An 11253-nucleotide genomic window follows, 5' to 3' on the forward strand; every position below is an offset into this window, starting at 1 on the left:
TCTTTTAAAAAGAAATTATCTTGCATCAAATGATACTTTGAAGCATTTCATCTTTTGAAAAACTCAGCAATATTTTCCAACATGGGAATATTGTAAAGAGAGAAAAATCTTTTCTAAACTCTGATTTCACCGCTTCCACAAATACCTCATTTTCTCTCAATTTCAGAAATTGCTGAATAAGATCAATTGATCTTTGCTCTTTTAAAGACTCAATTTAGATTAGTTAATCATTTTCTAATTTTTGAGCATGACTTTGACCAAATGAAAGAACTTATCTGCCATGACAATAAGTAAAAGAAAATAATTATTTTCTTAGAAAATCAAAAGATTTGAAATGTAATAGGACATTCATCTCTAAAACTTAGGGGGAGTTTTCTATACTTGATAATATCAATCTTTTCGAAAACATTGAAACCAAGGACAAAAACATTTTCTCAATTTTTTGAGAAAAATATCTCATATTCTGAATATGTTGAAATGGTTGCATATGTTATCATTTTTCATGTCTTGTTTACACAACTGATTGAAATAATGATTGATCATGATCCTTGCATTGTGTTTTAATTAAACCATGAGTTTAATATATGAATGCACTTGTGAATTACATGCAATGTCTTGTGATTCTTACCTTCCAAAATTATGTCACTTTTCCTTCATATCACCCCTACTACTTTTTGATAGATGACAAAAGGGGGAGAGATATATATGATGGGAGAAAAACCTAGGATGGGGAGACATATGTATTATGGGAGAGAAAAATCTAAAATGGATTTAATTAATGAAGAATGTTATGAATTAACCTTTTCCATATGTTGAGGGGGAGTTTAATTAGTTTGATAAGAATTAAACTCTTACATGTGTTTAGGGGGAGTTTAATTGCATATCCATGAACATTCTTACATTTATTATTAAATCCATCATAAAACTTAATATTTATTCAAAAGGTTTGTCATCATCAAAAAGGGGGAGATTGTTGAAGCAAAAATCTTTTTGATGAATGTTTTAATGATAACAAACCACGTGGAATAAATAATAAGTTTTATGAATGGTGATCTACTGATGGTTGCACTTGAGTTTTTGTTAAAAGAACATGAATCACATAAGTGGATAAGCTAGAAGCCACCCACATTGATAAGTGCATCATATCTACTCAACAATGAAAGAATGAGTATACCATCAGTTGAAACAACAAGATCATATCTCCATGAAGATTCATAGCTCAAGAATCATGATGGAAGAACTTGAATCATGCTGGAAGAACTTACATCACAAGCTGCACAAGAATGTGCTTGAAGTTATGTGACAAAACTCACACTGAGTTTTATCTTATATGATTTGAAGATCCACCATGGGTAAAGAAGATAAAAGGAAATATGCATACAAGTTAGGAAGATTCTCAGAACCTCCTCAAAGTATCACACTTCCAAAGCTTCTGAAGATATGAAGTTCAGAGTTCAGAATGTTCATATGAACAGAGATCAGAATGTTCATGTGAATGGAGTTCATAACAATCATGAACATTAACCCTGAATATATCCAGAAATAATAAAGGATTATTTCATGGATAAACAAGAATATTTAAAGTCATCAGTTACATGCAATAATGAACTAGATGCAAAGAAATATTCTTTTGGACTTCAAAGAAAGAATCATCTTGTTTGTCAAAACAAATGATCTCTCATTTATATGCTTCAAGTAGTTTTTGAAGGAAATAAATAAACAACCTTCATAAGGTTCAAAGTGTTGAAGGACATCAGAATGTTCAACGCAAAGTACAACAGCCAAAAAGGAAGGAACCCAGAAGAAACATTCTGAAGTTCATATGTTTGAACCCAGAAGGAGTTCAGAAGGTTGTTCAGAAGGTTGCTCAGAAGGTTCATTAGAGCAAAACCATAAATCAATGTCCACACCAAGAACATGCAAGAACAGATGTGACATTAACATATCTTATGCATACAATGATTTTTGACTTTGGATCAAAAAATCATTAAAGGCATCTATGGTGATTAAAGGATTAATGGACTTTGATAGTTCTTGGTATTTGTGCGTTCTTGAGTGATTAATCAAGACACAAAAAAAGTTTAAATCATACCAAGATACAAAAAATCAAAGTACATTTGAATTCATGAACTAACTCTGAAGTTCAGAAAGTTAGTTCAGAATGTTGATCAGAGAGTTGATCAGAACTTTCTGATGATAGTTCAGAAGGTTGTTCATAACCAAACCCAGATTCATCAAGAACGTGAAGAACATGCAAGTACACTTGACATGAATAAAAGGTCCAGAAAAGTACAACTGCATGGATGTATCAGCAATAAAGGCTTGGACAAGCAAAAGTGTCAAAAAGGTCTTCAAGGTTCATTCAAGACTATGAACACTTGAAGTTCTAGGAATATTCCAAAGAGGATATTGTCCTAGAGGTTATTTTACTGCACTTCAGTTATGTCTCTACTATTAGGATTGATTACATCAAAAGTAGTCTTACAAATCATCCTAAAGTAAGAGCAAATGAAACATTCTGATGGTCAGAATGTTCACTTCTGCACATGCTTCCAGCTATGAACAGTGTAGTTGGTGGAAAGATGAAAAAGGTAACAAAAGGAGATCTTGCATCAGAGATAACTTGTACTCTGAACAAAATCAAGCAAATCTCCTAGAAGCATGGGCCTGAAGTTGCAGATCCACTACCCTCTCTCTCCTGCACAAAGTCCAAGACAAATTTGGTTTCCTTTATCCCACCTTTTCCAGCAAAACTGGATGCATATGGAAAGGCTACTTTTTGGAGGATAAAACTCATACAAATCTCATACCACGTGCTGGGCAAGCCCAGAAATTCATCAAACATTCATCATTGATGAACCCAGATGAAGAACATCATGAATATCCAACATTCTGATGAAGAACACAGCAACATTCTGATGTTCATCCTGGGAACACAACAACATTCTGATGGTCAGAATGTTCACCCAGATTTTCAAGTAAAAGCTTGTGGGGCCCAAGACACGTGGCATAACACCATTGGTCACCTTACAACGGCTATTTGAGCCCAAAAACTCTATAAATAGAGATCAAAGGCTCAGCATTACTTGCACCATTGCAAAGCATACAAGAAAACAACTTGATTTTGTTTGAAGCTCTTGCAATCTGAAATTGATCAATCTCTAAGGTTTTTGTTTCCTTAGTGCACATCAATACTCTCTGTTATCTCGTGCAAAGATAACTTTCTCTTCCTCCTCCTCTGTTTGATTCTCAAACATTCAAACTCCACACAAATTGCAAAGCATACAAGAAAACAACAAAGTTTGTTTGAAGCTTTTGCAAACTTCAATTGATCATCACTGAAGGCTTTCTTCTTACCTTCTTTATAGTGTAAATCAATTTTCTTTCTCCCTCTCTGTTATCTTCTTCACAGATAACTTTTTCCTTCCTCTTTTCTTCTTGTCTGTTTGATTCATAAACATTCAAACCTTCATACAAATTGTAACAAAGTCTCATCTAGCTTTAGGGGTACTAAAGTGTTGGTTTGAGCAAAGGCTGTAAAAGTCTAAGTGGTTAACTTAGCAACAAGGTGCAAGCCTGCCGAGGCTTAGAGAATACAATATTGTAAGTGTTCAGGTGAACATAGATTATAAGGTGCAGGATTTGAGAGGTTATCTCAAGCATCATAGTGGAAACTCTCACAAGATTGTGAGGAGTGGACTAACCCACATTGGGGGAACCACTATAAACTTCTGTGTGTTCTTTCTCCTCCCTTTACTCTTTTAATTTCAGTATACACTAAACACACACAACACAGTTACTTAATTAAATCAGTTTCTGCATAATCTGCACAAGAACGTCAGAACGTTCTGAAGTCAGAAAGTTAACTTAACTATTCCAAGTTTACACTTGAGAATCATTTTAAAAGTTGCAGGATAATTTTTAAAGGGTCACAATTCAAACCCCCCCTTTCTTGTGACTATTTTATCCACTTCAATTGGCATCAAAGTCTGCCTCTATGGTTTGAGCACTTAACAGTGCATGAGGAAAAGATCCAGAAGGAAGTGATGTCAAAACCTGCAAATCAAAGTGCATGTCACACATGCAACAATGTGGGATACTTCAAAACCAAATGCCCTCTGAAGAAGAAGATGCAAAGATGGCAACCAGAGATGATTTTGAAGTCAACACATGAGTAAAGACAAACACAAGAAGTGAAGAGGTAAGAAATTCTAATCCTTATCTTTTATATAAAGTGTTTAATAATATCTCATTTGACTCATGCATTTTATCTTAAAAGTATGAACTTTTAAAATAATAACTTTTCTTGTATAAAGAAAGAAAATGTGAAACTACTAATCCTGAATGATATATATCTTAAAACCATTCAAAAATTGTAGTACTATCATTCAAAAATGTGAGATAAGTGATTATTGTGAACTTAATTGTTGAAATTTGTGCTCTTGTTTTAGTGATATGTTTGAGTATGTGAAATTGATGATAATTGAGTTGTTGATGATGAATTTGCATGTTCATGATATATATAAATGGGTACTTTGTGAATTACGCTCAAATTGATGAATTGTGATATGTTGTTGTTGATTTATGGTTGAATTCATGATTATGAGTTGTGGTTATTGTTAATTGTTGTTGTTAATGTCATATCATGGATTGGGTATGAATTAAGTTGAGTTGTTGTTGAATTGAGTTGATTGGAAGAAATGAATTGTTGTTGTTGTTAAAAGACTTCGCTGTTTTGAGAAACCGTTTTTAAACAATTTCATAAGTTATTCAAATGTCGTGAAACGAGTGTATTCGACGTGTTAGAGCCACAGGTTGCTCCTTAGATCATTTTTGACAAATGGGGGACTTAACTATTCGTTTTTGGGGCGAAAATGGCGAAAACCCGTGGCCGAAAGACGCGAAAACGCGAGTTTCGAGGGGCTGCGCCTGAAGTGGGGCGCTAAGCGCCCAGACATAAACAACGTCTGTGTTGTTTCGCGTTCGGATGCTTGGGGGCAGCGTGTAGGGGTCCTATGCGACCGTTTGAACATGTTCTTTTGCTGTTTTTACTCATTTTACTATTGGAACATATTTGGCTTTGTGGAAACTTGGATTTTCTAAATGGTTTACAAGCATGTCACAAATGTATAAATTATCAAACAATTCAAATAGTCAAATCAAATTATTACGATAATTCAAGAGTAAAACACATATTTTCACAATTGCATGAATGGCATAACATTCAAAATAATTTAATTCAATCAAGACCTTAATAAAGTTTCTAACTCCTCTTTTAAGCATACATTTCTAGATTTTTACATTGGACGATTTTGATTCAAAGGACTATGACCATTTACAGTGATCTAGGATGAAATTGTGGAAAATATTGTTTTTCACATTCATCACACTTCTTTTATACTCATGTATTTGAAATAATTTTCAGCCCATGTGTAACGCCCCGGATTTTCCTCCAAAGCATTACTTTAATAAAATTTATTCTTTGATGAAAAAGATATTATTTTAAAAAATATGTATCTGCTAACTTTCTTTAATGTAAAAGAATATTAATATTTTTTGCATTGTCTTAAAATAACTTAAACAAAATTCTTGAAAATAAGATAAAATTCAAAGGTAGATACAATTCATTTATTTCTTTATGGAATACATATCAACTTCATAATATATTGAAAAATTAATAATTTGAACTACAAATACAATTATGAAACCCAATTTTGACCCCGCGCACGCTTTCAACACACATAAACTTCATATTTTATTCTTTGGTACCTACAATATTATATTAATGTAAGGGTCAATTTCCGATTCCACATGGGATCTCCTAAACTCAGAAAAATGCCATAAAATAATAAAAAAAACACTCATCAACTAAAAAGAATAAAAAAAATGGACGAAAGAATAAACACAAAAACTATTTTGTAAAACATAATGCAGGAAGTGCATGATATGCAATACTCAAATGAACCACTAGACCACGACTAATTGAAGAATGAACCACTCAATGATTCTTGCAAGGCCCACCACCCAGTGACATTAGCCCAATAAAAACTAGACCACTAAATCGTCTCTGCAAGGCCGTACCCCAATAAAACTACACCACCAAATGGCCTCTGCAAGGCCGTAGCCCAATAAAACTAGACCACCAAATGGTCTCTGCAAGGCCGTAGACCAATAAAACTAGACCACCAAATGGTCTCTGCAAGGTCGTAGCCCAAAAGTCACTAGACCACTAAATGATTTCTGCAAGGACGTAGCCCAAAAAGACATTAGACCACTAAATGGTCTCTGCTAGGCTGTAACTCAAATACTCCATGATATGTTATGCGTCTCAATGTCATCCACAAAACCAAAAATAAAACCATGAAATGCAATCCACCAACCTCTAAGATTTTTTGAACCACAAACCATTTTTAGAATCATATATATAGTTATCAACATGCTAAATCTAATAAATAAATTCTCATAACAATCAACACAATATTCAATCAAAACAAGGAGTCATATAATATAAATTATATAAAATCATTAAATAGAATAAAACATAGAAAAATTAACTCTTTTTAATGGACAAGAATTCTACTACTATTTCACAACACTTATCCGACCTAGAATGCTGGTGTGGGGAAAAATCCCTTATCTTAGGCGCTTTTCTTCCTAATAAAATAGTCCCACGAACTTCTTTGATAAAATGCAAACTCAAGTAATTGTATGCGCTACACAAATTTGTATATGATGCAGAGGGATTGTTTGTATCAGTTTTGAACAAGGGATTACACCTCAAGACTCTACACAAAAATGGTGCGCATAGATGAGCACTATGACCCTTTTTCTTTCTATTTTGCTGTTTGGTACAATATAAAAACTAGGGAGTTTGGTTCATCTGTGGCGTGACCTAATTTGCAGCATGGAGTGTTTAAAAAGAATTTAAAGATGCTGCAAGTAGATGAGAATAACGCTACAAGCTTAAGGGAAAATAATAGGCGCATTGATGTATAATTAAGATGGAATATTATTTCTTTGATGACCAAATGCATGAGATTAAAAGCAGAGGTTACAAGGGTCAATATTTCATCGCTTAATGAGGCAAGGAAAATAAAATGCATTCACTAGCTCTTCATGGATCATGAAAGAAATTAAGTGGAAGGATATTGATAAACTTTGACTAGAAAGAAGGAATTAAGAGAATTTATGGACAACGAAGTTTTCCTATTTCTTGTTCTAGACATTTCCAATATCATAACTTACTAATAGTTCCAAAATTAATTAAGAAGAATAGTGAAGCAATTTACGTGTGCCACATCCATATTCCTAAATCACCAATGAGTAAATAAAATTTATATTAACTATTGCTTCATTAGTAAAATAAAATCGATATATATAGTAAGCACAAAATTTTGGGACGTTACACCATGCCTGTTTTGATGCATTTTCATATGCTAATCCATGTCCTCCCAACAAAAATCTATTGTCCCATTGGAGGACGAGAAAATGGCAACATTTGTTTTTTTACACAATCGATTTGCAGAAAATATAATTTTTATACATATTCCTCCATGGATGCCATCTAAAATATGTCTCTTGTGCCATCTTCGTTTTCTTTTTATTTCCTTATTGCTCTCTCTCTCTCTCTCTCTCTCTCTCTCTCTCTCTCTCTCTCTCTCTACACACACATGGGCCGAAAACTCATTTAAACACACACACACCAATATTATTTTTATTTCCTCCCTTGTTTTCTAGACACATGGACCAATAACATAAATATACATAATTACTTATTTTATTTCCCCCACTCAAATTAAAACATAATTCTCAAAATACTCATACTAAAATACTAGCATTTTAGAAAATAATTAAAATAATAGCCATGACTTCTCACTAGACTCTCAACCACCACCTTCCATCCCAAATCCAAACTTCTCTTTCATGATGTAGCCTATGATGATGGCAGTGGTATGCTCAGCCCTTGTGGCATCACCTCCATCAAACCCCATTTGGGCTCGGTCAAAATGAGCTCTGATTGAAATTGGTTTTTCCTTTTATTCTTAATCGTTTTAGCTCATCATCTAAAGTGTAAAAAGTAGGTTGTTCAATTTAAATTAAACTCTGACAAGGAATTCATATGGGTTTCGATCAGATCTTGTTTACTTGTTAATTAACGGTGGTGATCTGATTTGTTGTTGTTTTGAGTTTGTGGTTAACTTGTCGTAATGTTTTGCGGATCATTTCATCGCCAATCAAAAACCTCTATGAACCTCCTGGACTTTGCGGAGGTTTTCGGCTAGCGAATGTTTGGTGATTTTCGGGGTTTGAGGAGTCAGATCTTTGGTGGGAGTGTTCGTTGTCTTTTGAGTTCTGGTTGTTCATTATGAATTTGTTTTAGATTGGCAATGATGTTGGTTCACTCCATCATCTTCATCGTTTAATTCATTGTCATGCGAAAGTTTGACAAATGATTGTTAGGCTAGAAATATCCATGAAAACTTTTTTTTTGTTGCAATGGGTTGTTGGTGAATGAACCTGTGTTCAGTATTGGCGTTCGGGTTAACTTGTCCCTCTCAAGATCTTGGTTCAATGCTCATAAAAGGTCATATACCTTTTTTTTTTTTTTTTTTTTGAATTTTGGGTTCACACCCATACACGACACGTTCTCTAAACTATGCGTTGGTGCGCAATAGTTTGCTTATTCTGGGCTGAGATTTGTAATTGATGGACCTTTAGGGCTATTTTGTGTCACCTGTTTGGGTTGTTATTATTTGTTTTAATTTAATCTACATAAGATGCTGCAGATCCATTTGCACCCATTTGTCTTTAAAAAAAATAGACAAATATAATACGAATACATTAAATTAAACACTAAATCAAATCGAAAGCATGTGGAAACACTACATGATAAGTACACATACAAAGTAAGTAAATAAGAAATAATATCAAGATTTATTTATTTATAAAATAAATAATTAAAATACAATGATAGCTAGCTGTAGTTCAAATGTTTATGTTCACGCACTTATCATGTATCTAATTCACATGAAATTCTACAATAACTAGCACACATATACCCATAAAATTACTTGAAATAATAACTAACGATTATAGGATGAACATAGATATATGAAAATATGGTTTCTGAAACATTAGAGGTATTAGATGATTGACTTGAGGATGTGTGGTTTCTCACGTGTTGTGTTTTAATTGACAGTTTTACTTACTTTCGTCTCATATTTCTAAAGTTTCGACATTCATAGTCCTTATATGTTTCCTTGTAATATAATGAAGATGGTTTTCCTTTAAGGGTATTTAGATTTTTTTATTGCTCGGAACAATCCTTATACTCATTATATACATATACACACAATCAGACAATATGTATGTCTCTGAGAAATATTTATTCACAACTTAAAAATTTCATTACCTTAGCATCTTTGAGCCGTTTACAAAAACCTTTAACACACCTCATACTTCCATAAGGAGCACTATACATTATATAACAATCGCTAGTACTGCCACATTCCTCTGTAATGTTAAATAAAAATAAATAAATATTACACAAAAGGGTAGAAGATTGTATATAAAATAAATGAAAAAATGAGAATGATGACATTACGATGACTCCTTATGCCGTCAAAGACAACAAGACATAGGGAAACTAAAAGGATCACAATATAAACAAATTTGAGAGTTTCAGCCATTTATTTTCACCTTTTCATGTAGCATATGTAAAATGGTTTGATCACTTTATATAGTAAAATCCCTCTATTTATGTTTACATCAATTGAATAGTTTTTAACAAATATGATGCTGGAAGAAACTCATCTTTAAAATTAGAAAGAAAAATTAATATCAAATGTCTCTAAAGTATATGGATGAGTCATATTTGGCCATTTAACTCATAATATACCTCACACAATAATTTTTAAATAATTAGAGTACGCTTTTATTAACCAACCTTTCATTATTATTATTTGGGAAATGTTAATGAGTGTCTCCGGAGCACTCTTTAAGGACTACAAGTAGCAAGTATTTGTGAAAAAGTGTGTAATCATTGCATCGAAAATCGAAATAATTGACTTTTTAAAAAATAATTGCTTATTTGGGATGCTTAAAGAGTGCCCCGGGAGCACTCGTTAACACGACCTTATTATTTATTTCTTAACTATTCTTTCATAATAAAGAGAATAAATCCAACATTATATTACGCTGCTATGTGATAAGTTCAATTTCTAGCTTCAAAGTATTGAGTTTATTTTTTTTTTTTGAAGAAGCAAAGTATTGAGTTTATTAGTCCACAAAGACATGGAAAATGAACCATTAATCTATTTTGATAATCAAAATTAATACTAGCTCTTTTTATTGTTCAATTTCAAAAATGGGCACTTTAAGTTTATAGAATGAAATTCTAGCGCACTTGTTTTAAAATGTTATGTCAGGTGTATTAACGTTTGCAATGTTCCGTTTCATGTTTCAACATCACATGATAAACAGAAATAAAAAACAAAAAAGTAAAAGACAGGAAATTAAAGAACACAATGAGTTTGTTCACCCAGTCCGACACAACACGCCTACGTATGGGGGCTACCAAGCCAGGAAGGAAATCCAATAATGTAGTCCTTATTTAATAGCTCTCAGCAAACTCCTCCTTTACACTATATGACCTATGACCTACCCGTCTAGACTTCAACCTAGGAACTCCTAGATCTGAGATCCCATCTCACTATCCTAATGGCCAATCACTGCCCCAGTGACCTATCAGACCTCAACCAAAACAAAAGTAGAAGTTACCTTCGAACATAATCAACTAGTACCTTGTTTCACAACTTCGGTCTAGTGCACAAGAGAATCAAACTCACACACGCAATCCTAAACAAGTATCACAGGCGACACAAGAAAGGCACACAATAAAGATTCTAAATTTGCATCACAAACGATACAAGAGTAGAATACATGCAGACTCAAACCCTAAAAATCTAACTTTTAGAATGACGGCTTGAATGAGCAGTTAAGTCTTGAAGTCTTCCTTTTATACTGAAGCAGCTTGGGCTAAATAAATCATTGGGCTTCAGCATGTTCCAGATTGGTTCAGCTAATCTGCAAAACAAGAATCAGAAACAATTTTGGAAAGTCCTAAAATGTCAGAACATTTGTAGGAGCGTTCCAAATCAATAATAAATATTACCTAAAATATAATATCTACTTTAGAAATATTCCACAACTGATTCTTAGATGATATGAGCGTTGCTTGATCAATAAGTTAAG

At 33.2% G+C, this 11253-nt stretch overlaps 1 protein-coding gene across 1 annotated transcript; it reads right to left on the bottom strand.

Annotated features, from left to right (window-relative positions):
* Window positions 1-3800: 3800 nt before the first annotated feature.
* Window positions 3801-9762, bottom strand: LOC146915621 (uncharacterized). Its single transcript, XM_085718009.1, has 3 exons — window positions 9605-9762; window positions 9413-9513; window positions 3801-4056 (listed from the first exon to the last, which is right to left on the bottom strand). Exons 1-3 carry the CDS (start codon window positions 9687-9689, stop codon window positions 3973-3975), a joined length of 270 nt encoding a protein of 89 aa, XP_085574135.1. The 5' UTR covers window positions 9690-9762; the 3' UTR covers window positions 3801-3972.
* Between the last annotated feature and the right edge of the window lie 1491 nt (window positions 9763-11253).

This window comes from Medicago sativa, chromosome 6 (genome assembly GCF_051527215.1).
Source record: "Medicago sativa cultivar Bolivia chromosome 6, Bolivia_mono, whole genome shotgun sequence".
NCBI lineage: Eukaryota > Viridiplantae > Streptophyta > Magnoliopsida > Fabales > Fabaceae > Medicago > Medicago sativa.